The sequence below is a fragment of the Arvicola amphibius genome, chromosome 14, assembly GCF_903992535.2.
Source record: "Arvicola amphibius chromosome 14, mArvAmp1.2, whole genome shotgun sequence".
Lineage (NCBI taxonomy): Eukaryota > Metazoa > Chordata > Mammalia > Rodentia > Cricetidae > Arvicola > Arvicola amphibius.
Genome location: NC_052060.1, coordinates 19,682,187 through 19,709,922, shown reverse-complemented (window position 1 = coordinate 19,709,922; position 27,736 = coordinate 19,682,187). Strand labels below are relative to the sequence as shown.

The following is a 27,736-nucleotide window of genomic DNA, read 5'->3' as shown; positions in this document are numbered from 1 at the left end:
GGGTCACCCCATTTTGAGTCTCCCGGTGATGCATATAAGACTTGTAATTTTCCCTCCTGTTCCAGGAACGTGGAAAAAGCTGAGGAGTGAGAGGAGGAAGCTGTCTGTCCCCCTAAGGGGTTGAAACTAGGGGGAGATTAAGTACTATTTGCCAGCTGTGTCCGGAGATGAAAGAAGGGTTCCTTACACACCCCAACCTGTCTTCCTTGAGCAGAAAAGCCACTTGGAGGAAGAGCTGGAGGCCCGAGCCTTCCCTGGCAGCCCTGGCCTCCTGGCTGGGTTTCAGAACCATGGCCACATTCCAGAGTCCAAGTTGCTCTTTCCTCTACCCGAAAGCTCATTTTGGTAGCACAGGGAGCCAGATGAGCAAGAAGCTACAGTTTCTGTATGCGTTGGCTTGGGCCTTCATCAAAAACGAGTCTCATTACCCAACCCCAATTCAAAGGATAATTAACAGACAGTATAATTTCCAAGCATTCTCTGCACCACATGGCCATTAAATGAAAAGCAAAATGCCCACACAATCCTTGGATCCTCCCAAACCAGAGTCTGAGGAAGTCAGGAGAGGCAGAGCCCTGGGCAGATCACTTACTCCACTCCTCTATCTGGAGGGACTTTGTCCAGTTCATCTTGGGCCAGATTGTAGGTTACCCCAGGGGTCCTCCTCCAACCCTACCCACCCACCACTCCCAGGAGAATAGTCTAACACAGCCTTCTACCCAGCTTCTCTTGTATTCCCTGCAGAAGAAGGAAAACTGGCTTGTCATTTTGGGCATGGCTGTGAGGCCACATGGGGGTTCTCAGGTCTAGAGCAAAGGTGGGAGTCCTTTACTGTGACCTTGCTGTGACCAGAGGGCAACCATCAAAGACGGCATCTGATTCAATGCTCTTCCAAGCAGATCCCTAAGGATCCCCGAGGTCCTCAGAGCAGCCCAGGGATTCTCGGTTGCAGTGGCAGGGGAAGGGGGAAGACACAGGCTTCATTCTTTATCCCAGGCATCTGCTTCCTAGCTGAAGACTTGGGTCAGAGAGCTGGCTCAGGGGAAAGCTTGTTCTGCGCAAGTCTGGCACTCCGGGTCCAAGGCCTGAAACCCTCCGTGGAAGGAAAGAAACAATTCTCAAAAGTTGCGTCTGGTTATGGCACATGCCTTTGATCCTCAGGGGCAGAAGGAGGCTGATCTCTGTGAGTTCAAGGCGTGCCAAGGCTACAATAGTGAGACTCTGCCTAAAAAACAAAGAAAACAAAAGTAAGAAAAAAAATCACACACATGTAATAAAACAAATCAGTGAAAAATTCAAAAACATTACATGCAATAAAACAAGAAATTTTAATTAATCAATTAAATTAATTAAGGATTAAATTAAACAGGGATTCACTATGCAGCCTTGGCTGGCCTCAAACTCACAGTAATCCACCTGCCTTTACCTTCCAGGTGAGTACTGGGATTAAAGGTGTGTGCTACCATGCCTGGCTAAAAATTTTTATTTTTTTTTATGTATAGGGGTATTCTGCCTGCATGTATGTCAGTGCACCATGCCAGTGTAGGCCAGAAAGAGGGGACTGGATCCTCCAGGGACTAAAGTTACGGCTGGTAATGCACCACCATGTAAGTGCTGGGTTTGAACAAGGGTCCTCTGGAAAAGCAACCAGTGCTCTTAACCACTGAACCATCTCTCTAGCCCTTAAAGTATTTTTATGAGAAAGATCTTCCACTATAGCCCATCCTACTCACTCAGTCCAGTACTAGGGATAGAATCAAGAGCTTTGAGTAGCTAGGCAAATACTGAGCTCTATTCCCAGCTTGCCAAATACACTTTTGTTTTTGTTTCTGAGACAGGATCTCCTGCAGCTGCAATACATAGCCAAGGATGACCTGATCCACCCTCCTCTGCTTCCCAAGTGCTGGGATCTTAGGCCTGAATCACCAGACTCAACTTAAACCTTTTATTTTCATTTAGTGTGTGTGTGTGTGTGTGTGTGTGTGTGTGTGTGTGTGTGTGTATGTGTACTTGCTTATGGGAGTATAGCAGTTGACATTTGTTTTTTGTTGTTGTTGGTTTTATTATTTGTGTTTTAGTTTTGGGGTTTGTTTTTGTTGTTGTTATTTTGTTTTGTTCTAGCTATCCTGGAACTAGCTCTTGTAGACCAGGATGGCCTCAGACTCATAGAGATCCACCTTCCTCTGCCTCCTGAGTGGTAGGATTAAAGGTGTGTACCACCACTGCCCAGCTGGTATTTGATTTTTTTTTTTTTTTTTTGGTTTTTCGAGACAGGGTTTCCCTGTAGTTTCTAGAGCCTGTCCTGGAACTAGCTCTTGTAGACCAGGCTGGCCTTGAACTCAGAGATCCGCCTGCCTCTGCCTCCCGAGTGCTGGGATTAAAGGCGTGCGCCACCACCGCCCGGCTGGTATTTGATATTTTTGAGACAAAATCCAGTGAACCTTCACGGCATCAGTTAGTCTGACCAGCGAACTCTTAGGATCCTCCTGTGTCTACTTCCCTGACACTGAGAGGACAGATGTGTGCTACTGTGCCCAGCCTTTTAATTAATTCATTTATTTTTATTTTAGAGACTATAACATAATTACATAATGTCTCCATCTCTTTCCTCCCCTCCAGCCTCCCTGTATCCCCTTCCTTGACCTCTGACAAGCTCAGCCTTCTTTTTTTCCATTGTTGTTGCATGCATACACACATTTATATATACATGTATGTTCCTATAAACCACCTGCTCCATCTGTATAACATTACTTGTATTTTTCAGGGCAGGCCATTTGGTATAGGGAAGAGCGCGGGTACTCTTCCCTGCCAAAGACCATTTCTCCCACTGGAATTCCTTAGTTGCCTGTAGTTCTTTGTGTAGGGCTGAGGCCTCCTGGTCCTCTCCTTTCTACTTTGGCGTGTTTACTATTGTCCTTATTCAGCTCACGTTTGGGCAGTCGTGTTGGGGCTACTGTGCCCACCTTTTTATGGGGTGTTGGGAATCCAAACTCAAGACCTCGCTCTTGCACAGTCGTAGTTGTATGATGTTATGCTCTTAGGACTCTTTCGGGGGGCCCACCACCCAGCTCCCAAATGTACCACACAAGAAGTCTTATTCTTAGTTACAAACATCCAGCCTTGGCTTGGCTTGGCTTGTTTCGTGCTGCTTTCCTTAACTTAAATTACCCTGTCTACCTTTTGTCTCTGGGCTTTTCCCATTCTCTTACTTCTGTAAATCTTACTCTGACTCCGTGGATTGCTGTGTAGCTGGGTGGCTAGTCCCTAATGTCCTCTTCCTTCTCTAGCTACTTCTCCTTCCCTCTTCTCCCAGATTTTTCCTCCCTCTCTGCCTGCCAGCCTATCCTTTCTATCCTTTCTCTTACCTCACTATTAGCCGTTCAGCTCTTTATTAGACCATCAGGTGTTCTAGACAAAGTATCACAGCTTCACAGAGTTAAACAAATACAACATAAACAAGAGTAGCACAGCTTAACACAATATTCCCCACACAGCAGTTTCTTGACTGACAGAGCCATCTCCTGGAACCCAGACTGCCACCCTACTCTAATCTGCACATCAATTACTTTACTCACCTCTCTCTCATTTTTTCAAAAGGGAAATTGACCAAGGTCACATAGCTAGCATGTGAGGGTTGGGGTCAAGACTGGAAAGGCTCAGTCTCCTTCCTCAGACAACCTGACACCCTCATTTCTCAGGGTGTAAGAGGGAGAGAGGCTCTCTGACTTGCCCAGCCTTACTTCCTGGCTCTTTGGGACCAGATTCTTGTATGTACCCCTCTCATTGTATTTTTCATACCCCTTCCAGAAGAAGGCCCTGTGGTCCTGTTCCGTGAAGGGCTCAGTAATCCTGTACAATATGACTCTGTCTAGTCACAAAACTGCGGTAGAAGGAGGGCAGAAGTTGGACATTGATCTGGAGGGACCAGGGGGCCTGACTATAGATCAGTGGAGCCACATGTCCTAAGACCCAGGAAGCCTGGGTCCTCTGCAACCAACTCTCGCTGGGCCTAGATATCCGGTAGTGTTAGTGTATTTGTTATTCTGGAGCTCCTAGTTTGCCTCTCCTGAACTACCCAAGTGGTACCCAAGATGTATCGAAGATGTGCTTGTCAGAGGCATCCAAGTAAGATCACAACTTCTGGGATCTGGGCGAGACTTTGTAAGTGTTGAACGAAGCCTTTTTAGTTCTGTCTGACCTGGGACCTGTAGGATGAGGCATCAATGAGGGTTCTCATGAGTAGTAATACTGGAAAGTTGCCTTGTGTGTCTGCGCCCCCACCTCTCCTCCCCCCCACGAAGGCCTTCAGAAGATTTTGAAAGCGCACTAGCTATAGAGTGAGACGTGATTATCATTCCCTGTGTGGCTTCTGATTGCTCATTCCTCTTTAAGCTGTGGTTGGGATCCAGGACTGGTTGGAAGCATGTCTGATAACACTGGGAAGAAAAATGCTACCAGCGGCGGGAATCTTAGAGCATCTGTGCAGAAGAGGGCGCTGGGTGGGACCCACCTCCTTCGGCGCGTTGGGCGTCGCCGCTTTAAGACGGCGGCGGCGCGAGCAGGTCTATGGTAATAAGCCGCCGCCACCGCCGCTCTGCAGAGCTTGCCCGCCCGCCGGGGAGGCGAGGGAACGCGGGTCTGGGCCCGGGACCGCGGCGACCGGCAGTAGCCGCGGCGAGGACGCGGGGAGCGAGAGGGTGGCGCAGGGCAGTCGTTGGCAGCCAGGCCCGGGCCGGAGCGTGCGGCTCCGCAGGCGCAGGTGGGCGATCTCGCGCGGGCAGAGGGGACACCCTAGGTCTCGGGAACCGGGGACCCGGCAGAGCCAGGGGTCCTCGCGGCCCGCGGGAGCAGGTGGAGAGCGCCCAAAACGCAGGTGGAGGCGCAGCGTGAGCCTGCAGTGGTCGCGGTGACTCGGGAGCCGGGCGGGCTTCGAGAGTAGGGTAGCCCGGCGCATCGTGGGGCACAGCGCGCGGCGCCGCCGAGCCATTTAGGTGCAGGCCCTGCGGGACGCACAGGTGGCCCCCGGGGACCGGCGCCCTGGCCCGGGCATGAGGCGCGGCGGGGCCGGCAAAAGCCGGAGGAAGAGCCGCCGCGGCTGTTGACCCGGCTGGCCGGGAACGGGGAGCGATGCGGAGCCGGGCTGCCAGCGCCCCCCTCCCAACGCCGCTGCTGCCGCTGCTACTGCTGCTGCTGCTGCTGCTACCGCCGTTGCCACTACTGGGAGATCAAGTGGGGCCCTGTCGTTCTCTGGGGTCCAGGGGACGCGGCTCCTCTGGGGCCTGCGCCCCCGTGGGCTGGCTCTGCCCAGCCTCCGCTTCGAACCTCTGGCTTTACACCAGCCGCTGCAGAGATTCGGGTATTGAGCTTACTGGCCACCTGGTGCCCCACCACGATGGCCTGAGGGTCTGGTGTCCAGAATCAGAGGCCCATATCCCTCTTCCGCCATCCCCTGAAAGCTGCCCCTGGAGCTGTCGTCTCCTGGGTATTGGAGGACACCTTTCTCCACAAGGCAAGCTGACCCTGCCTCAAGAGCACCCTTGCTTAAAGGCCCCACGGCTCAGATGCCAGTCTTGCAAGCTGGCACAGGCCCCAGGGCTCAGGGCTGCGGAAGGATCACCAGAGGAATCTATGGGTGGGCGCAGGAAAAGGAATGTGAATACAGCCCCCCAGTTCCAGCCTCCCACCTACCAGGCCACAGTGCCCGAGAACCAGCCAGCTGGCACCTCTGTTGCATCCTTAAGAGCCATTGATCCAGATGAGGGTGAGGCAGGTCGACTTGAATACACCATGGATGCCCTCTTCGATAGCCGCTCCAATCATTTCTTTTCCTTGGACCCAATCACGGGTACTGTCACCACAGCTGAGGAGCTGGATCGTGAGACCAAGAGCACCCACGTCTTCAGGGTCACTGCCCAGGATCATGGGATGCCCCGACGGAGTGCCTTGGCCACACTTACCATCTTAGTTACTGACACCAATGATCATGACCCTGTTTTTGAGCAACAAGAATACAAGGAGAGTCTCAGGGAGAACCTGGAGGTTGGCTACGAGGTGCTTACGGTCAGGGCCACCGATGGGGATGCCCCTCCTAATGCCAACATTCTGTACCGCCTGCTCGAGGGGGCTGGAGGCAGCCCCTCGGAAGTCTTTGAGATTGATCCCCGCTCTGGGGTGATCCGAACCCGTGGCCCCGTGGATCGGGAAGAGGTGGAATCCTACAAATTGACGGTGGAAGCGAGTGACCAGGGTCGGGACCCGGGCCCGCGGAGCTCCACAGCGGCTGTTTTCCTGTCTGTGGAAGACGACAACGACAACGCACCCCAGTTTAGCGAGAAGCGGTACGTGGTTCAGGTGCGGGAGGATGTGACCCCGGGAGCCCCGGTTCTCCGAGTCACAGCCTCGGATAGAGACAAGGGCAGCAACGCCCTGGTGCACTATAGCATCATGAGTGGCAATGCTCGGGGACAGTTCTACCTGGATGCCCAGACCGGGGCTCTGGATGTGGTCAGCCCCCTTGACTACGAGACAACCAAAGAATATACGTTACGGATACGGGCTCAGGATGGCGGCCGGCCTCCGCTTTCCAACGTCTCTGGTCTAGTGACAGTGCAAGTCCTGGACATCAATGATAATGCCCCCATCTTTGTCAGCACCCCGTTTCAGGCCACTGTCCTAGAGAGTGTCCCTTTAGGCTACCTAGTTCTGCATGTCCAGGCGATTGATGCTGACGCTGGTGACAATGCCCGCCTGGAATATAGCCTGGCTGGCGTTGGGCACGACTTCCCCTTCACCATCAACAACGGAACAGGCTGGATCTCTGTGGCTGCGGAGTTGGACCGGGAAGAGGTTGATTTCTACAGCTTTGGTGTGGAAGCCCGAGACCATGGCATCCCGGCGCTCACCGCCTCCGCCAGCGTCAGCGTCACCATCCTGGACGTCAATGACAACAACCCCACCTTTACCCAGCCGGAGTACACAGTCCGGCTCAACGAGGACGCGGCCGTGGGCACCAGTGTGGTGACGGTGTCAGCCGTGGATCGTGACGCACACAGTGTCATCACCTACCAGATCACCAGTGGCAACACCCGAAACCGCTTCTCCATCACCAGCCAAAGCGGAGGGGGACTGGTTTCCCTTGCCTTACCCCTGGACTACAAACTTGAGCGGCAGTACGTGCTGGCGGTGACCGCCTCTGATGGTACGAGGCAGGACACAGCTCAGATCGTGGTGAATGTCACCGATGCCAACACCCACCGTCCCGTCTTCCAGAGCTCCCACTATACAGTAAACGTTAATGAGGACCGACCAGCAGGCACCACGGTGGTACTGATCAGCGCTACGGACGAGGACACTGGGGAGAATGCCCGAATCACCTACTTTATGGAGGACAGCATTCCCCAGTTCCGAATTGATGCAGACACCGGGGCCGTCACCACCCAGGCCGAGCTGGACTATGAGGACCAGGTGTCTTATACCCTGGCCATCACTGCTCGGGACAACGGCATCCCGCAGAAGTCTGACACCACCTACCTGGAGATCCTGGTGAACGATGTAAATGACAATGCCCCCCAGTTCCTGCGGGATTCCTACCAGGGCAGCGTCTATGAGGACGTGCCACCCTTTACCAGTGTCCTGCAGATCTCGGCCACTGACCGTGACTCCGGTCTCAACGGCAGGGTTTTCTACACCTTTCAGGGAGGGGATGATGGAGACGGGGACTTTATTGTTGAGTCGACATCGGGCATTGTGCGGACGCTGCGGAGGCTGGATCGCGAGAACGTGGCCCAGTACGTTTTACGAGCGTATGCAGTGGACAAGGGGATGCCACCAGCCCGCACACCCATGGAAGTGACGGTCACTGTGTTGGATGTGAATGACAATCCCCCTGTCTTTGAGCAGGATGAGTTTGATGTGTTTGTGGAAGAGAACAGTCCCATCGGGCTGGCTGTGGCCCGGGTCACAGCCACCGACCCAGACGAAGGGACCAATGCACAGATCATGTACCAGATTGTGGAGGGCAACATCCCTGAGGTCTTCCAGCTGGACATCTTCTCGGGAGAGCTGACTGCCCTGGTGGATTTGGACTATGAGGACCGGCCTGAATATATCCTGGTCATCCAGGCTACATCCGCTCCCTTGGTAAGCAGGGCTACCGTCCATGTCCGCCTCCTTGACCGCAATGACAACCCACCAGTGCTGGGCAACTTTGAGATTCTTTTCAACAACTATGTCACAAACCGCTCGAGCAGCTTCCCTGGGGGTGCCATAGGCCGCGTGCCTGCCCATGACCCTGATATCTCAGACAGCCTGACATACAGCTTCGAGCGAGGAAATGAACTCAGCCTGGTCCTACTCAATGCGACCACAGGAGAGCTGAGACTGAGCCGGGCACTGGACAACAACCGGCCCCTGGAAGCCATCATGAGCGTGCTGGTGTCAGGTAAGGAAGATGCCTGGTGGTGTTGGGGTGGGAGAGGCCTGGGCAGCCACTGGAGATGGAGTATCATCCAAGGAGAAGCTGGTGACCCCACTCTACCAGGTGGGTAGCCCAGAACTGAGATCAGGAACCAGCCTGAGAAGAAACCCCAGGAATCTTGGCGGCTGGCACAGGCCCCGCCTGCTGCCCCAGGCTGGGCTGGGCTGCTTTGGTTGGCTGCCCCCTGCCTACCAGACTGTGACGTGGTGGGGGAAGTGTAGTGAGACTGCCCTGACTATGGATGCCAAGAATTGTGGAAAAAGGGCGCGTGGAAGACTAACCGAGCTGGGGGAGGGGAAGGGAAGCCCTTTGCTGGGAGAGGGGAGGCAACTTGGCCCCTCAGCACCCCTGCCACCCTCATTAGGATGATCCTGTGATCTCACACAGCCTTTGGCAGGTCAGAGGGCTACAGGGACACAGGGTTCCACCAAGGGGTCAGGACCCTGCTCTCCTCTCTCCCGCCTCTCAGCAGAGCTGCAGAATCCGGCTGACACGGACTTTGTCTAGAGCATTCTTTCCCCTCCAGGCAGAAAGAGCCTGGCTCGGCTGCCCCTTCAGAGCTCCAGGCAGGAAGTAGAGCTCATTGTCTTTCAAACAGACCTCACTGTCCTGAGTTCTTGGTTGAGGTTTTGGTTGGGGGAGGGGTCGCAATGAAGTCAGGGCAGACGGACCTTCTGGGCCCCTCAATTCCCTGTGGGTTGTTCTTGGGGCTGCTAGGCCTTCCTTGCTGTCATGATGGCCTACGCTCAGGGAAACAGACCCAGGGATCAGAGTGCACCAGAAATCCTGAGCACTGAGGGCAGAGACTCCACAGTCCTGATTTGGTGGGGGGAAGAACAGAATTCTAGGGGCGTGGGAGCCTGGCCGGAACCCAGACTGGGCATTCCTGTTGCTTAGCCAAGCGCTCAGCCTGCAGACACCTCAGACAGCAGGGGTTGGGGAAGGAAAGCAGGCCTGGGTGACAGTATTCTATCCTTTCTGTCAGTTCTGGGGTGAGAAGTAAGGTAGGCCTGAGGCAGACTCAGTAGCCAAGCACCTTCCTGAGTCTGGGAGTTGGGACTTGGGAAGGAGGTGAAGGAGGAAGAGATTTTCCCAAGGGTGAACCCAGGCATCCACTCCAGGAAGCTTTCACACATCAGGGAAGGGAAGACGGCTCTAGCCCCTTCCTGATCATACTTCTTATGGGACAGATACTTCCTGGTCCCACCTCTCAGAGGCTGCAAGGACCAGGGAGAATGAGCTCGAGAGGCTGTGGATTCTGCTTTGAGCCACCTGAAGCCTCAGTTCCCCTCCAGGAGGAGGAAGGCTCATCTGGACCACCCTCATCTGTGCCTGGCACTAGAGGCAAAAGAAGGAGCCTTTGCCTCCTGCCCTCCATCCAGAGCCTTCTGTAAAGAATCTGGCTAGACATCTAGGGCCAGTGTGGAGGCCAGCCCCTCTTAGTCTTTGTTACCCTAGCAAGGCACACAGCCTCAATCCACAGCCCTTGTGGCTAGAGGGAAAGGCTGGGGCAGCACCTAGTACCACTGTGGCTGGCCTTTTTACCCTTACCTCCCTCCCCCATCAGCCCTGACCCTTGGAGGCAGTCACCAAGGCAACCCCAAAGTTCAGGAGGCTGGGTGAGGGGAACTGACGCCCACTGCCCCTTTGTCTTCCTTCTCTGGTTCTTTGTCTCCTCCTTCCTCCCACCCTGCCCATGGGGACCCTCCTGCACTGCCTGTCTGTCACCTTCTCCCCGCTCCTGTTTCTCTTTCCTTCTCCCCCTTTTCCTCCACTGTTGGCTCTTTTCCTGGACCTTTGTTTTCCCCTGTTGGTCTCTGTGTTTAGATTTATCTTCCCTTCTTCTCTATGGCTGTAACTGCCCTAGCCTGGGCTCCATGGCTCCCTGTAGCCCAAATGGTCCAGGCAGCTGCCTTCTTCAGACACACAGGAGATCCTGCTCAAGGCTTGCTCACCTCCCAGACGGCAGAGCCTCTGCCAGAAGAGGGAAGTCTGGGAGTCTGCTTCTGGCATCCTCCTGGGTACAGCTGGCTGAGGCCGAGATCCAGGTGGTATTTCCTGGGTCAGAACCTACCCCAGTTCTTCTGTCTAAAACAACTTAGGCAGTACACTGGTGGCTCCTATTCCCAACCTGCCTTCGCAACTGACGGGAGACCCAGGTCAGGTCTGGGAAGAGGGACAAAGAGGAGGGAGAAAGAGCAATGGGTTGGTTGCTGGGGTGGGGACAATAGCAGAGGGGCAGGTGGCCACAGATGGTGAGCCAGATGGGAAGTAACAGAAGCAGGCTGAGAGAGGGGCACAGACAGGGCCTGGGCTGGTGGAGGGGACACAGGCAGGAGTGTTGGTTCTCAGGGCCAGGGGATGGCAGAGTTTCTCTTGCTCTGTGTAGAGTCCTGTGTTGCTTTCTGTCTGGAGGGAACTTCCCACTAGAAAACACCGGGCTGTGACATCAGCTCCTGCTCAGACCTGGGCCCAAGTGCAGGCTTCTGAGAGGAGGAGGCAAAGGAATCTGATCATCATGGGGACCTAGGAGCAGGCCAGAGGGCTTGGAGGACTGTGGGCTGTTGTCTTGGTACCTTAGGCAAAGCGGGAGGGCAGAGGTGAGCCGCAGTCAAGGCAGCAGGCTAGTTAGTGAGAGCAAGCAGATCACAGCAATGAGGCTGGAGAGCAGGGAGGCAGGGGGCCCAGGGCACTGCTGAGATGGGTGGCTGTCTTCAGTAAACACCTGGGCTCAACTGACTGCCCAAGGACAGCCACCTAAGTAAGTGTCACATACACAGAACAGAGTTCCATAAGTCTTTCCTACTTCCGCCTCAGCAACACTGGCTCCAGCTCTTTCCAACTTGGGTGCAAATTTTGCATCTGATTGGAGTGTCTGTTGCCATATTTCTCTCTCTCTTTCTCTCTCTCTCTCTCTCTCTCTCTCTCTCCACCTTCCTTCCTTCCTTCCTTTCTATTTCTTTTTCCTTTTTTTTTCTTGTTTTGTTTTTCAACACAGGGTTTCTCTGTGTAGCCCTGGATATCCTGGAACTCGCTCTGTAGATCCTGCTGGCCTCAAACTCAGAGATCTGCCTGCCCCTGCCTCGGAGAGCTGGGATTAGGCGTGTGCCACCACCAGCAGCTTGCTGATGTGTTTTCAAGAGTCCAAGGGGCTCTCATCAGCATCTTAGTTTTTACTGAACACTCACTGTGTGGAAGACACTGTATTACATGGGACTTGCCCCTGTAGCCCTTCCAACCCATTTCCCTTTCTCTACAGTCCAGCTTTCATTTTTAATCTAAACAAAGTCTATTCCTGTGTGTGTGTGTGCACATTCAGGTGCGCATGGCACTTCTGAGCACAGGGTGTGTGGGCGGAGTGAGACACCCGTGCATGTGTTAGTGAGTGAGTATGCTGCCTGGGGGTATGGCAGGCAGACCTTTGGGTACAACTTGGTGAGCCAAGTCGGTGATGAGTAACTAGGAGGCCCTAGTGCCAGAGGAGAGACCAGCCCAGTGGTGGAAGTGGTCTCAGGGCGGAAGCTGCCCAGGCTCTTCTACTCAGATTCCCCACCCCCCCACTTACTTTCTCCAGCTTGGAGCCGTGAGTGGTGCTGCCCCTGGCTAAGGTGGCTCAGCTGGATTTCCTGGGGTGGGATCCCCCAGACTACCCAGAGTTGGGCGGGAAGAAGGCTTTGTGTGAAGGGTGTTGCCATGGGGATAGCAGGCTTGCATGGAAGCAGTCGGTCATGGAGCCGAATGCAAGGGGGACCTGATGGCCCACTGACCCAGTTCATCTTCCACTCCCAGCCTGTACAGTGTGGTGAGAGGCAGGGTTATAGAGGGACGGAGACGTGCGGAGTAAGGGAAGGGAGTCTCTCATGGTACCCTGGGCCCTCTAGGAAAGTGAGCAAGGGCCAAAACACAGTTTGGGGGCAGAACCCAGAGACTGGTCCCAGGGGACAGGGCTTATAATGAAAAGGTTGAAGGGCATAAACACTGGAAGGCAGTTCATGCATCATGCCAAAGAGTATTGAGAAAACAGGCAAAGAACAGGTTAGAAAAATCTCATTTCCTTACGCACACATGGGGTAACCCCTTAAGGAGCGACTGGCTCACAAGCAGTGTGTCTCACTGGCCACTTTTGTGCCATCTAGAAAAAAGGTTTCTTGGGTACCTTGTAGGGTATGGGCTGGATTCTAACCTGTTTGCACCCTCTATTCCTGGGGTTTCCTCTGCCTGGTGCTCCCTCATCCTGGTGCTCCTTCCTCCTGGTGCTCCCTCTTTCTGATGTTCCTTTTACCTAGTGCTCCCTCTTGTCAGTGCTCCCTCCTCCTGATGCTCCCTCTTCTCAGTGCTCCTTCCTCCTGGTGCTCCCTCCTTCTGATACTTTCTCCTCCTTGCTCCCTTTTCTTCACTCCTCCTCCGATGTAATCACACAAACTTTCTCCCTCCTCTGCTCAAAGCCAGGGTTTGTGGCTTGGCACTTCTGTTGCTTGGCACATCTGCTCTGTCTACCACAATCCTAACATTGATCCACGTTGCTTCTCTTCAGATGGTGTCCATAGTGTGACAGCCCAGTGCTCACTACGCGTCACCATCATCACAGACGAGATGCTCACACACAGCATCACGCTACGCTTGGAAGACATGTCCCCAGAGCGATTTCTGTCCCCACTGCTGGGACTCTTCATCCAGGCTGTGGCAGCCACATTGGCCACACCTCCAGATCATGTAGTGGTCTTCAATGTACAAAGAGATACTGATGCCCCAGGCGGCCATATCCTCAACGTGAGCCTGTCTGTGGGCCAGCCCCCAGGACCCGGGGGTGGGCCGCCATTTCTGCCTTCAGAGGACCTGCAGGAGCGCCTGTATCTCAACCGCAGCCTGCTCACCGCCATCTCAGCGCAACGCGTGCTGCCCTTCGACGACAACATCTGCCTGCGCGAGCCCTGCGAGAATTACATGCGCTGCGTGTCCGTGCTGCGCTTCGACTCCTCGGCACCCTTCATCGCCTCCTCGTCCGTGCTCTTCCGGCCCATCCACCCTGTCGGGGGTCTGCGCTGTCGCTGCCCGCCTGGCTTCACAGGAGACTACTGTGAGACTGAAGTGGACCTCTGTTACTCAAGGCCTTGTGGACCCCACGGGCACTGCCGCAGCCGAGAGGGCGGTTACACCTGCCTCTGTCGCGACGGCTACACGGGTGAGCCTAGCACAGGGACCATGAGGGCAGCTAACCACGGGGGCAGCCCTGCAGGGCTGACGCTCTGGTCCAAGCCCAAAAGCAGGCTAATGATGGGGCTGCCCGGTTCCTTCCAAGAGTATAAACTCCAGCCGCACCAGACAGTCTTAGATCCTGCTTGCTGTTTGACAACTGCCTGCTTAGGAAGTCAGAATGAGCAGCCTTCTGTTCGCTGTACAAGCCCACACACCCACACGCGCACTGGCACATGCACGCCTGCACACATACCCACTGAGACTGTATAATTGAGGTCAGTTCTGCACCTGGGTTTGTGTTCCAGCTCTGCCACTAATAGCTGTGTGGAAATGAGAGTTACTGAGCTTCTCTTCCCACAGTCTTTAAGATGGAGAGAACTCATTTATTTAGGTCAAGAGTTGCCTGTGAGGAGGACTCATGTAAACAATTTGACACGCAGAGAAAGCTGGCTTGTGGAGAGTGTTGGCTTTTGTTTAAATGCTGAGGTGAGGCGACTTGATCCAGTTAGAGGTGTTGCTGGCCTAGGACCAGGACTTGGTCCTGCTGAGTGAATCCCTTCATTAACTTTCCCCACCCAGGAGCTGGGGGAAGGCACTGAGGAGCTGGGTTTGGAGGTCTAGGAGTTCCAGGACACTGGCCTGTGGAGCCCTGAGCAGAGTGGCTCCATTTCTGCCTCCCTGTCAGCCACAGGCCGCAGGTCTCTTCACACCCTGCCCCTCCCTATAGACGCTGTTGCTCTTCGACTAGACTCTCTTGCTCCTTTTCCCTCCCAGACTCCCAGGCCTTATGTCCTCCAGCATCGGGCTCACGGGTTCTGCCAGTAGTGTAGGCAGGCTCCCTGCCTCCTGCCGTATCCTCCTGCCCAGAACTTGCCAGACTTGACTCTTCTGTGCTGCTGTCGGGGGAGAGGGGAGGGTGAGTTTGGGAGAAGGAAGGGGAGTCTTTGTCCAGGAGGATGGGGAAGGGGGCTCAGAGTAGGCGAACAACAGTTTCCATGGAAACAAGAGCCAGTCACTAGGCACAGGAACGGAGAACCTATCTCTGGCATCAGAATGGGGAGGGAGAGAAGGGAGTAGGGTTTTCCCATCTGATGTCTGAATTTTCACTCCCCGATTCCTCATCTGCCCTCAGGCTCAGGCCCCACCCTCTCTGTATTGTTCAAGTGCGTAAGGAACCTTAGTTCAGACCCCAAAGTTCTGTTCATGGAGAAGCCCCAGCTACTTCACACCATCGATCCCAACCCATAACCCAAACAGAAGTGGAAACACAGCCACATTTCCAGGGAGGAAAGCTGATCTCCATGCCTGACAGGAAACAAAAGCACCGGTGGGGAAGGGGGAAGCCTGGGGACTGGCACAGCCCTCCGACTGTTCTCTAGGTCCTTCCTTTCTTGGCATTTGCCTCTGCAGGGGCCAGGGCCTTGGGACCAGGGTCCCTGACAGGGCTGGAGAAAGGCTAAAGAGCTCCGAGCGGCTTGTAGTAGAACATACAGGGAACCGCAGTGAGAAGGGTGTGGTGGGCCACTAAGAGCACCTAAGGGCTGGTGTGTGATGGACTTCAGAGAAGAAAGCCACTCAAGGGGGAGTGAGGATGCTTGGGAGAGTCTGGGGTCACAGGAAATAGTCCCAGGGATATATTAGACTTCCGTCCCTGGAGATATCCAAGAGAGACAATTTAAAACAAGAAAGGTAAATTTTTGTCTCGCGGTCTCTGCAGTTTCAGTTCCAGCGGCTGGTTCCTTTGCTATAAGGGAATCAGAGGGGCAGAACATCATGGTGGCGGGAGTGTGTGGTAGCGCAAAGCTGCTCACCGAGGAAAGAAGGGGCGTGGGACAAGATGCAGGCTTTGAGGGCACACCTCCAATGACCTGCTCCATCCAGCTTGCTTCTCCTGATGTTTCTAATCCCTCCTGAAATAGCGTCACCAGCCAGGACCAAGCCTTTACCATATGAGCTTTTGGGAGGCGGTTCATTTTCAAACCATAGCAGGGGGACCTCCCGTTGCCTCGTCAGGGTCTCACCCTGCTTGTCCTTTCCCTCCAGGTGAGCACTGTGAAGTGAGTGCCCGCTCAGGCCGATGCTCTCCGGGTGTCTGCAAAAATGGTGGTACCTGCGTCAATCTGTTGGTGGGAGGTTTCAAATGTGACTGCCCATCTGGGGACTTTGAGAAGCCCTTCTGCCAGGTGACCACACGCAGCTTCCCTGCCCGCTCCTTCATCACCTTCCGTGGCCTGCGCCAGCGCTTCCACTTCACCTTGGCCCTCTCGTGAGTGACTAAGCTCTGGAGTGGGCAGCAGGGCCCTGTGAGAGTGCAGGGTACCTCCTGGTAGGTGGGGTAGCAGGTCAGGCAGTGAAAGTACCTGAAAGTACCGAGAGCCGTTGTTGACAGAGCCCTTGGAGTGACCTGTAGGCTTTGCCAGCCGGCTGTCCTCACTCTCAGGATCTGCCTGGCACTCTTCCCCAGCCCTTGAGGGTGGGAAGCCAAGATGCCAGGGTGCTTGTTTGGGCTCATCATCTGCATTCTGACTCCGTAGCCTTAGCCAAAGCGTCAGCTTTGCTGTTGCTTGGGTGGATGGGGCACTCGCCTACAGGAGGGTGCCCCGTTCCGTGCCCCCATGAGAACCCCCTAAACAGGTTTGCTACCAAGGAGCGGAACGGCCTGCTGCTGTACAACGGGCGCTTCAATGAGAAACATGACTTCGTGGCTCTCGAGGTGATCCAGGAGCAGATCCAGCTCACCTTCTCCACAGGTGAGCCCGGCGCCTCCCTCCCAGCCAGACCTGGCCCTGGCCCCCATCCCTAGATGTGCCTGCATCTCTGCCACTCCCAAATCTCTTCCTGTGACCCAGCTTACCTGGTTCTTTCTCCAGGGGAATCAACCACGACGGTGTCCCCATTCGTTCCCGGAGGGGTCAGTGATGGGCAGTGGCACACGGTGCGATTGAAATACTACAATAAGGTGGGTGTGGTGAGGGCAGAGGAGCTAGAGCGGGGGCCCTGTTCTTGGCTTATATGTTTGCCTAGACCTGAGCATGTTTTGGGGTTTTTTTGTTTGTTTGTATGGTTTTTTTTTTTTTTTTTGGTTTGTTTGTTTTGAGACAGAGTTTCTCCATGTAGCCTTGGCTATCCTGGAACTCGCTCTGTAGACCAGGCTGTCTCACAGAGATCCATTTGCCATCACGGCCTAGCTGGCCTGGGTGATTCTGTGACTGGTCACAGCTCTCCTGCCTGAGAAGAGGGAGGAGAGCTGCCACTTGTCAGGGCATTTCCGACCCACTGGGTAGTCCGTGACTGTGGGAGTAGGTTTGTGGGGAGGTATAACTCTGTGCTGGGCTCTTTGTCTACCGCCTCCCTTCTCTGTCCACAGCCACTGCTGGGCCAGTCAGGGCTCCCACAAGGCCCTTCTGAGCAGAAGGTGGCTGTGGTGACTGTGGACGGCTGTGACACGGGGGTGGCTCTGCGCTTTGGAGCTATGCTGGGCAACTACTCTTGTGCTGCCCAGGGCACTCAAGGAGGCAGCAAGAAGTAAGCGGGGAGGGTGGACTCGTAGCTAGGGAGAGGGCGGTGCTGGTCAAGGGGGGGGGAATAGGGCTCCAGAGTGGGAACCAATCAGCGGACTCGTAGCTAGGGAGAGGGCGGTGCTTGTCAAGGGGGCTCCAGAGTGGGAACCAATCAGATTGCCCCCCCACCCTAGTCAGTGTTGGGGAGTTGGATTCAGGCCTTGGTGGGCTGTGAGCTGAAGGAGTGTGAGCTGAGAGCACACATCTGTATATATTGGGTGTCTACATAAGTACCCCGACTTCCAGGGCACTGCCCTACACGGCCTCTTGGCCTCGGCCAAGTTCTCCCTTTCTTGGACCTAGTGGCGGGGTACAGAGTGGGGGCAGGTCGGGGTGGGGAAGAACCATAAACTTAAACCCATGTCTCTTCACATTGTCTAGGTCTCTGGACCTGACGGGGCCCTTGTTGCTCGGTGGGGTGCCAGACCTGCCTGAGAACTTCCCTGTCCGGATGCGGCACTTTGTGGGATGTATGAGGGACCTTCAGGTGGATAGTCGGCACGTAGACATGGCCGACTTCATTGCCAACAACGGCACTGTGCCTGGTACGGAGGCCTGGGGGTAAGGGCAAGGCTGGGAGCCAAACGCCGAGAGGAGTGGCTGTGCGTGGCATGGGAACACCAGCCTGTGTGGTCCTTCTAGCGGCTGCTGGTCTTCAGAGCCCAGCCCTGGGGTCCCTGAGTGCCTTCTTTTCCATTCCAGGCTGCCCCACCAAGAAGAACGTGTGTGACAGCAACACTTGCCACAACGGTGGCACCTGTGTGAACCAGTGGGATGCATTTAGCTGCGAGTGTCCGCTAGGCTTCGGGGGCAAGAGCTGTGCCCAGGGTAGGAGTGGCAGCCACCCGAGGCTGGGGCCCCGGTGCTCTTGGTGTCTGGGATCGCCGGCAGGGCTGGGGCAGGCTCTGGGCAGGGCTCAGGGAGCTGGGCTGTGGGCGGAAAAGCGTGTCTGGGCAGAGCAAGGAGAAGGTGGGCAGGAGACAAAGGGCCTAGTCAGAGGCAGGCCCTGGGCACAATGTAGGGCGGGCCCAGGACAGGTAAATGCTCTGGAGGGCGGGGCACTGAGGGGATTGAGTATAAGGAGAGCCCAGGCCCCATCTCTCAAGGAGCCACCACCGTTCCTATGTCACTGCTCTGCCCTTCAGTCACTTTTCATCTGCCTTCCCAGAAATGGCCAATCCCCAGCGTTTCCTGGGCAGCAGCCTTGTGGCCTGGCATGGCCTCTCTCTGCCCATCTCTCAACCCTGGCACCTCAGCCTCATGTTCCGCACACGCCAGGCAGATGGCGTCCTGCTGCAGGCCGTCACCAGGGGGCGCAGCACCATCACCCTGCAGGTGATGCAGGGCACGTGGGAGTGTGGCAAGCCCTGGCCTGGCTCGGGCTGTAGGATCCTTCAGGGGGTTGGACGCAGGTGGCCGGGCTTTGGGGGAAAGCGAGAAGTTGGCTGGGCCCATTTGGTGGGTCAGTACTGCCATCTACTGGGCATCAGGGGAATAAGCAGTCTTTCCTCTGCCCACAGCCAGGCAGTGGTATATGCATTTGGTGTTAAGGAAGCAGGGCAGTGGATTGGAAGAGGCTATTGAGGTGATCAGCTGATCTTTCCCCCCTCCCGTACAGCTTCAGGAAGGCCACGTTGTGCTGAGTGTGGAGGGCACAGGGCTCCAGGCCTCGTCTCTGCACCTGGAGCAAGGCCGGGCCAACGATGGTGACTGGCATCACGCACAGCTGGCACTGGGAGCTAGTGGGGGCCCTGGCCACGCCATCCTGTCCTTTGACTATGGGCAACAGAGGGCAGAGGGTAATCTGGGCCCTCGGCTGCATGGGCTGCACCTGAGCAATATTACAGTCGGGGGAGTGCCTGGGCCAGCCAACGGCGTGGCTCGAGGCTTCCGGGGCTGTCTGCAGGTGAGTCTCCAACCCTGGACGTCCCATGCCATCCCATCTCCACCGGGAGCCCTGCTCCGCTGAGGGCCAATGTTGCCCTTATCCCTCCAGGGCGTGCGGGTAAGCGAGACACCCGAGGGCGTTAGCAGTCTGGATCCCAGCCGCGGAGAGAGCATCAATGTGGAGCCAGGCTGTAGCTGGCCGGATCCCTGTGACTCAAACCCATGCCCCGCCAACAGCTACTGCAGCAATGACTGGGACAGCTACTCTTGCAGCTGTGATCCAGGTACGCTAAGGGTTCTAGGAAATGAGGCCGGTGTCAGGGCTTACACTCTGTCTCTAATATGCGACCTGGACTCAGTCGCGTCTCTGAGTCAGCATCGTCTACACTTAAAGGGTTTAGCCATCTGGTGCAATGTTTGGGATGTAAGGAAGTAGATGAAGATGACTTAGGTGATGGAAGAGAATCCAGTAGAGGACAGGGAATGAACCTTTCTGGTCCTTCTTGTCCCAGGTTACTATGGTGACAACTGTACTAATGTATGTGACCTGAACCCATGTGAGCATCAATCTGTGTGTACCCGAAAACCCAGCGCACCTCTTGGCTACGTCTGCGAGTGTTTACCAAATTATCTTGGGCCATACTGTGAGACCAGGTGGGTAGGTCAGGGCTTATGTCTGGTGTCTCTCTGAGCCGTAAGAGTTGGCTGAATTGCACCCAAGGTCAGAAGGACCATATGTGGTTGAAGCAAGTGGGAGAGAGAGGTAGTGGCAGAGGGGGCTCATGCCTGTTTGGGTTTCTTTCTGTAGGATTGACCAACCTTGTCCCCGTGGCTGGTGGGGACACCCCACATGTGGTCCATGCAACTGTGATGTCAGCAAAGGCTTTGACCCGGATTGCAATAAGACAAGTGGCGAGTGCCACTGCAAGGTGACAGTCCCAAATAAACCCCTAATATGGCCACCCTGGCCTCTATCCTGCAACTCCTGGCCCTACAGGGAAAGCAGTATGAGATGGGCCTTTTTACAAGGAGCTGAGGGCCCTGTGCCTTTGCCCTGTCTGGCATGGCAAGTGGCTGTTCGTCCTCATTATCTGGGTACAGGGGACCCAGGACTAATCTTGAATCAGTGAGCCCTGGAATAGCTATATGGGCTGTCTGCAGCCTGTTCAGAATGTCTGGCTTCACAGTAATAAGTTCAACTCCAAGACATTACCTGCTGCTGAGAATGTTGAATCCTATGCCCATAAGGACCCTAGTGGGGGAACTCTCTCTGGGAAGGTCACAGTTTGAAGGGTTCACTAACATCCAGGAAAGACATCTTTGATCCAATGACCTCTCCTCCCCTCCTAGGAGAATCACTACCGGCCCCCTGGCAGCCCCACTTGCCTCTTGTGTGACTGTTACCCCACTGGTTCTTTGTCCCGAGTCTGTGATCCCGAGGATGGCCAGTGTCCATGCAAACCTGGTGTCATTGGGCGTCAGTGTGATCGCTGTGACAACCCTTTTGCCGAGGTCACCACCAATGGCTGTGAAGGTAAGTTTCTTAGGAGAGGTAGATTCCCGCCTCCCTATATGCTACGAGAGTTCATTCCAAAAGGCTGGCAGTGGGTTGGGTATGTTGAGGGACGGTTGAGGAGCCCGGACATAGCTATTCATAGGTGACCTTGTGTTCTTCTCTCCAGTGAATTATGACAGCTGCCCACGGGCCATAGAGGCTGGGATTTGGTGGCCCCGTACACGCTTCGGGCTGCCTGCTGCTGCCCCTTGCCCCAAAGGCTCCTTCGGTAGGTTTTAGAGGACTACAATGGGGTATCAAAGACTTGATCTTGCCTGTCAGTGGAGTAGAGACAGCAAGCCCCCGGCTTGTAGATGCTGGAGTTCCGCTTTCTGGTTTCTAGCTCCTGGAGAGGCCATGCCTCACCTTCCTTCACTCCCCCAGCTAGGCTGACCACGAGAGCATGTGTCCTACATGAACGGAACTGTTGAAAACCCTTTGTGTCCTGGGGCCAGGGTTGGGTGCTAAACTCAAAGATGAATCGCACGAGGCTCCTACTTTTGGCTAACTACCTAGTACTGGGGTTGTTTTTGCCATATTCAAGGGGAGATAGTCCTGAAGAATATGGGGTGCCGGGTACCCTTCCAGCCACAGAATGGGGGTTGATGCTGGCCCTTAGATGAGCAATGAGCAGAATTCAAAGGTAGGAAGTAGTAGAGTACAAGGTGGTAGCTGAGTGGAAGGGATAGTGATATCTTGGGGTGTGCAGGGGAGGTTACAAATCTCTGTTCCCACGGTCTTTGCTTGTCCTGATTTTGAAGAGGTTTTGGGCTCTGGAGTTCTGTACATCTGTCCTCTTATTTCCTTATGAGCTGCTCATCCCTGGCTGGCTCAAGAGGTCCTGCAGATGGATCTTGGGGCCTCCTGTGTCTCCCTAAGCCCCACCCTCTCGCTTCTTTCCTTCAGGGACTGCTGTGCGCCACTGTGATGAGCACCGAGGGTGGCTCCCCCCAAACCTCTTCAACTGCACATCAGTCACCTTCTCGGAGCTAAAGGGCTTTGTAAGTTGACCCCCCCATCTTCTCCTCTTCTTCACACCCGCTCCCCCCCACCCCCGTCTTTGGAAGCGGAGCTTCTGAATCCCACTCCTGCTGTCCTGAGGCTCCTACCCCCGTGCCACCTCTTCCCCACCAACCTGAGGCCCTTTTACTCCATAGCCCCAGTCCCCACCCTCCTGTCTGAGCCGCTGCCCTTCTGCCCCTCCGCCCAGGCTGAGCGGCTGCAGCGGAATGAGTCGGGCCTGGATTCGGGACGCTCCCAGCGGCTAGCCCTGCTGCTGCGCAACGCCACCCAGCATACCGCTGGCTACTTTGGCAGTGATGTCAAGGTGGCCTACCAGCTGGCCTCACGACTGCTGGCTCACGAGAGTGCCCAGCGGGGCTTTGGGCTGTCTGCCACGCAGGACGTACATTTCACCGAGGTGGGGCTTCAAGTAGGCATAGTAGGGCCCAGTGAGAGACCCTGCTCTGGCCATCTTAGGGGACAGAAGGGGATACACCCCTCCCGTAAGGCCACACCCCCCTGGCGTGAGGCCTCTGTGACAGCCTGTACGTTATGATGCAACACAGGTGATTCAGAGTATCTGAATCAGCATCAGGACTCGAGTGCCCAGCAAAGGCTGCTTGTACTGAGGCGTGGGCTGACCTGAAGTAGAGCCCCTGCCTGTTATAGCAAGAGCTCAGTCTTCTCAGGGAACCAAAAGAGGCATAGGCGGGCACACTGAGTAGCTCTGATCTAGAGGGTGGGGGATGGGTTAGAGGCAGAGTACCCATGATGGCAGCGGGTACAGTGATACACTCCCAGGGAGGCAGTGGGGACTCCTGAGGAAAGGCACACTCTGTCACTTGGTGTGAGTCTGACCACAAGCACATGCCACTGTGACCATGCCCATCTCCAGAATCTGCTGAGGGTGGGCAGCGCCCTCCTGGATGCAGCCAACAAGAGGCACTGGGAACTGATCCAGCAGACAGAGGGTGGCACCGCCTGGCTGCTCCAGCACTACGAGGCCTATGCCAGTGCCCTCGCCCAGAATATGCGGCACACCTACCTAAGCCCCTTCACCATCGTCACCCCCAACATTGGTGAGATGGCGCCAGACTGGGGAGGGGTGTGTGGAGAGAGTCCCCCTTCCAAAGGGCCGCCACATGGGGGCGGGGGTAGGGTGTCTGCCTGCCTCACCTGGTGTCTGACTTGCGACCATATTCCTCCTTAGTCATCTCTGTCGTGCGCCTGGACAAAGGGAACTTCGCTGGGACCAAGCTGCCCCGTTACGAGGCACTGCGTGGGGAGCGTCCCCCAGATCTTGAGACCACAGTCATTTTGCCGGAGTCTGTCTTCAGAGGTCAGCAGGGACCGTGGATGGGGCACCGACTTGGTCCGGGGTACCCACGCAGATGGCACAGAGGGCAGAGCCAGCTGAGTGTAGCAGCACTTTCTTCCAGAGATGCCCCCCATGGTGAGGCCTGCGGGCCCCGGCGAAGCCCAGGAGACCGAGGAGCTGGCACGACGGCAGCGGCGGCACCCAGAACTGAGTCAGGGAGAGGCCGTGGCCAGCGTCATCATCTACCACACCCTGGCTGGGCTCCTGCCCCACAACTATGATCCGGATAAGCGTAGCCTGAGGTCAGTGGCCGGGACAGAGCCTGGGAGGTTAGGGGAAGCAGGCGAACGTGGAGGCTCCTCCTAAAGATAACGGTGTCCTGTGGCTGCCCTGGTGTCGTTAGGGTTCCCAAGCGCCCAGTCATCAACACACCTGTGGTCAGCATCAGCGTCCACGATGACGAGGAGCTCCTGCCACGTGCTCTGGACAAGCCCGTCACAGTGCAGTTCCGCCTGCTGGAGACCGAGGAGCGGACCAAGCCCATCTGTGTCTTCTGGAACCATTCCATCCTGTGAGCCTGTCACCACCCTTACCCCATGGTTTTGGACCAAGAGCCCAGGCTTCTGGCTGCCCACCCTTCTGCCTCCCTAACCCTGCCTTCTTCTCGCAGGGTCAGCGGGACTGGTGGCTGGTCTGCCCGAGGCTGTGAAGTCGTCTTCCGCAATGAGAGCCACGTCAGCTGCCAGTGCAACCACATGACAAGCTTTGCTGTGCTTATGGATGTGTCCCGACGGGAGGTGGGGCTCCGGGGGCAGCCCAGAGCTGTGGGCGGGAAGCGAGCTGGGGGGCTGGGTGCCTGGGCCTTGCTCTTCCTTGACCCGTCCCCCCCACTCCTGGCACTCATCCCTCAGAATGGTGAGATCTTGCCACTGAAGACTCTGACCTACGTGGCCCTTGGAGTTACCTTAGCTGCCCTGACGATCACCTTCCTCTTCCTTACTCTCCTTCGTGCCCTACGCTCCAACCAACACGGCATCCGACGCAACCTCACCGCTGCCCTGGGCCTGGCCCAGCTGGTCTTTCTCCTAGGGATCAACCAGGCTGACCTCCCTGTAAGATACTTCCTGTCCCACAGGCCTTCCCAACTTCCTGTCCCAGTCAAGGCTCCCTGGTGACCCCTCTCTAGCCTTCTTCCATCCCTGCTCCCACCGCAGTGAATTGCTAAAGAGCCCAGTCCGGGACCTAGCCCACAGTTTGCTCTTTACTAGCTCTCTCTTGATGCTCCAGCGTCCCAGGCGTTCTCACATATAGCCTGGGCTTCCTCTGAGGCAGCACACACCACCAGGCCTCCCCAATGCCTCCCACCCCCCCACCCCCCACCCCCACCCCCGCGCACTCCTCGTACCAGCTGTCTCGGCTCCTGACCAGTGTCCTGGCCCTCAGTTTGCCTGCACAGTCATTGCCATCTTGCTGCACTTCCTGTACCTCTGCACCTTCTCTTGGGCTCTGCTGGAGGCCTTACACCTGTACCGGGCACTCACGGAGGTGCGAGATGTCAACGCCAGCCCCATGCGTTTCTACTACATGCTGGGTTGGGGCGTTCCTGCTTTCATCACAGGTACCTTGCCTCCCTCCATATCGCTAGGCCCTGGGTCCACGTCATGTACCCCAAACGCGTAGCTCAGGTCCCAAGGCTCCCTTCTCTCTATACTCAGTCAGCCTGGCCTTGGGTGTCAGGGGTTGGGTTTCATCCTGAAGAGGGCTCTGGCCCTTCTATATGCTCCACTCCCGGCTCTGGGTGTCCTCTACCCTGAGCTCCTTGCTTTGCCGCTGCACTCCAGGTCTAGCTGTGGGCTTGGATCCTGAAGGCTATGGGAATCCTGACTTCTGCTGGCTCTCCATCTATGATACACTCATCTGGAGTTTTGCTGGACCGGTGGCTTTTGCTGTTTCGGTAAGTGCTGAGTTGGGGTGAGCAGGTTAAGTGTGTCCTCCAGATCCCCTTGAGGAAGAGCTGAGGCTTCTGGGCAGAGCAGAAACCTTGGTCTGTGCTCTCTGGTCCTCTCACGTACCTCTCCACTGCCCAGATGAGTGTCTTCCTGTACATCCTGGCAGCCCGAGCCTCCTGTGCTGCCCAACGGCAAGGGTTCGAGAAGAAAGGCCCTGTGTGAGTATCGGCAGGTGGCTGGGCACAGGGTGGCACTGGTGCGGAGGACCTCATGGCCGATCTCACGGATTGCCCTGCCTTCCAGCTCCGGCCTGCGTCCCTCCTTTGCTGTCCTTCTGTTACTGAGTGCCACGTGGCTGCTGGCACTGCTTTCTGTCAACAGCGACACTCTCCTCTTCCACTACCTCTTTGCTGCCTGCAATTGTGTCCAGGTACCTGGCCCCACCCTGCTGAGTGGAAGGGAACATTCCCGGGGGTGGGTTGCCTGGGGGTGGGTATGTCAACTGTTGCTCTCTCTGCCTGCCAGGGCCCCTTCATCTTCCTTTCCTACGTGGTGCTCAGCAAGGAGGTCCGGAAAGCACTGAAGTTTGCCTGCAGCCGCAAGCCCACTCCTGACCCTGCTCTGACCACTAAGTCCACGCTGACCTCGGTGAGGGAGCCTGGGTCTGGGAATAAGAGGTGTCTCGATGGAGGGGGGAGCAGGCCCATAGAACCTGTCTTTCTCTGTACTTTTTACCTGGGCACCCTTATCTCCGCATCCCTTCCTCTAAGGAGGAAGGGGTAACGTGGTGTGTGTGTGGCCTTGGGAGGAGATGCTGTCCCAGGCAAAGTCAGGGCACTGGGTGTGTTCAGTGTTGCACAGCAATGGCATAGCCGTGACCATTGCTCGGTCCCATGGTGAACATACAAGGTGCCTTCCACTTTAAGACCTGGGCATATGACAGGGAGAACCTGGGGCAAGTTCCTGGCACCCTTTACTTTCTAGTTTGGGGCCCATCCCTCCAACTCCCCGTCTCACTGGCTTGTCTTGTCTCCTGCCTAGTCCTATAACTGCCCCAGCCCCTATGCTGACGGAAGGCTGTACCAGCCTTATGGAGATTCAGCTGGCTCACTGCACAGTGCCAGCCGCTCAGGCAAGAGCCAGCCCAGCTACATCCCCTTCTTGCTGAGGTGAGCCCTGGAAATGGGAGTGCTGAGGAGGAGGGAAAGACTATGCGTGCTAGAACCAAGACTAGCCAGTTGCTAGGAACTGTCTCTGACTGTGGCCAACACAGGTCACAGCTTGGATTAGAAGCAGTAAGGGACACAAGGTAGGACCTGGGAATCTCACTAGCAAGACTGACCCCTAAAATGTGGTCTTGTCTTTTTTAGGGAGGAGTCCACGCTGAACCCTGGCCAGGGTCCCCCTGGCTTAGGGGACCCAGGCGGCCTATTCCTAGAAGGTCAAGACCAGCAACACGGTGAGGACAGGAAGCCATGGCTGCCTAACAGGGCAGGGGCCTAGCTTTTGCTGAGGGTGGGCTGGGCAGGTGGGACAGTTGTGATCCCTCCCCTGACCTCCCAGATCCCGACACGGACTCTGACAGTGACCTGTCCCTGGAAGATGACCAGAGTGGTTCCTATGCATCTACCCACTCATCTGACAGCGAGGAAGAGGAGGAGGAGGCCGCCTTCCCTGGCGAGCAGGGCTGGGACAGCCTGCTGGGGCCTGGAGCTGAGAGACTGCCCCTGCACAGTACCCCCAAGGGTGGGCCAGCACCAGGGCTGCAGCCTTTGGGGGGCAATGGAAGCCCAAGAGGCTAGGGCTTATTGAAAAACAGAACTGGGGTGGTGGCTGTCCTGGCTGCCTACCCTTCTCTGGGACTCATCGACTTCCTTTCTTTGACAGAGGTGGGTCCAGGGTCTGGGAAGGTCCCTTGGCCAGGAGACTTTGGGACCACAAAGGAGAGCAGCGGCAGTGGGCTCCTTGAAGAGCGGCCACGGGAGAACGGAGATGCCCTATCTCGGGAAGGGTCTCTGGGGCCCCTTCCAGGCCCTTCTACCCAACCTCACAAAGGTGAGTGAGTCTCCCGGCAGCTTCACTCCCATATCCGCCGGCTGGGGTTCTGTCGGATACCCCAGTGCCTCCCATCCACAGTTCATGGTACCCACCTCCTCACCCCCAGGCATCCTCAAGAAGAAGTGTCTTCCCACCATTAGTGAAAAGAGCAGCCTCCTAAGGCTGCCCCTGGAGCAGGGCACAGGGTCTTCTCGGGGCTCCTCAGCCAGTGATGTCAGTCGGAACGGACCTCCTCCCCGCCCACCACCACGCCAGAGTCTGCAAGAACAGCTAAATGGGGTCATGCCCATCGCCATGAGCATCAAGGCAGGCACAGTGGATGAGGACTCATCGGGCTCCGAGTGAGTCGGGTTGGGCGGGAGGTTCAGGGTGTCACCTGTAGAGGGCCTGGCTGGGGCACAGCTGCCTCTGAGCTTCATCAGGCTACTCTGTCAGGCAGTTGAAAGACAGATGGGCTAAGTGGAGTCTAGCTCCCTTGCGTGCCCAGACACCATGGTGCTCTGTTGGGGGCTATCCCAGACCCCCTGGGCTTTAAGTGCTGCCGCCTAGTCCAGGGCAGCATGAGAGGGTGGGAGCCGGAGCTGCTTTTCTGTTTCTTTCTCTGGTGGAAGCTGCTCACTGTCTCCTCTGCTGCTCCAGCTAACCCTCTGTCTGCCTTCTCTGCCACTCTCCTCTCCTGCCTCTCCAGATTTCTCTTCTTTAACTTCCTGCATTAACCCTGGGCCGGTGTTCCTT

The 27,736-nt window shown here is 56.1% G+C and overlaps 1 protein-coding gene across 1 annotated transcript; it reads left to right on the top strand.

Moving 5' to 3' along the window:
* Positions 1–5,127: 5,127 nt before the first annotated feature.
* On the top strand, positions 5,128–27,717 carry Celsr2 (cadherin EGF LAG seven-pass G-type receptor 2). Its single transcript, XM_038311238.1, has 34 exons — positions 5,128–8,440; positions 13,011–13,658; positions 15,716–15,938; positions 16,307–16,422; positions 16,543–16,631; positions 17,040–17,197; positions 17,614–17,777; positions 17,935–18,060; positions 18,401–18,567; positions 18,851–19,138; positions 19,229–19,403; positions 19,632–19,773; positions 19,928–20,048; positions 20,470–20,653; positions 20,802–20,903; positions 21,581–21,675; positions 21,885–22,094; positions 22,572–22,755; positions 22,887–23,015; positions 23,116–23,296; positions 23,398–23,565; positions 23,665–23,791; positions 23,906–24,106; positions 24,438–24,612; positions 24,836–24,948; positions 25,082–25,161; positions 25,247–25,373; positions 25,469–25,591; positions 25,985–26,112; positions 26,314–26,402; positions 26,507–26,689; positions 26,831–26,998; positions 27,108–27,342; positions 27,690–27,717. The coding sequence occupies exons 1-34, from the start codon at positions 5,128–5,130 to the stop codon at positions 27,715–27,717; spliced, it is 8,760 nt and encodes a 2,919-aa protein (XP_038167166.1).
* The last annotated feature ends 19 nt before the right edge of the window (positions 27,718–27,736 follow it).

What these genes read in the sequence shown, in the direction of transcription:
- Celsr2 (XM_038311238.1), top strand. Translation starts at nt 5,128, where the DNA reads ATGCGGAGCCGGGCTGCCAGCGCCCCCCTCCCAACGCCGCTGCTGCCG. An exon ending in CAACAACGGCACTGTGCCTG is followed by an intron (nt 17,778 to 17,934) that starts GTACGGAGGCCT and finishes TTTCCATTCCAG; the next exon opens with GCTGCCCCACCAAGAAGAAC. An exon ending in CCGGATAAGCGTAGCCTGAG is followed by an intron (nt 23,297 to 23,397) that starts GTCAGTGGCCGG and finishes TGGTGTCGTTAG; the next exon opens with GGTTCCCAAGCGCCCAGTCA.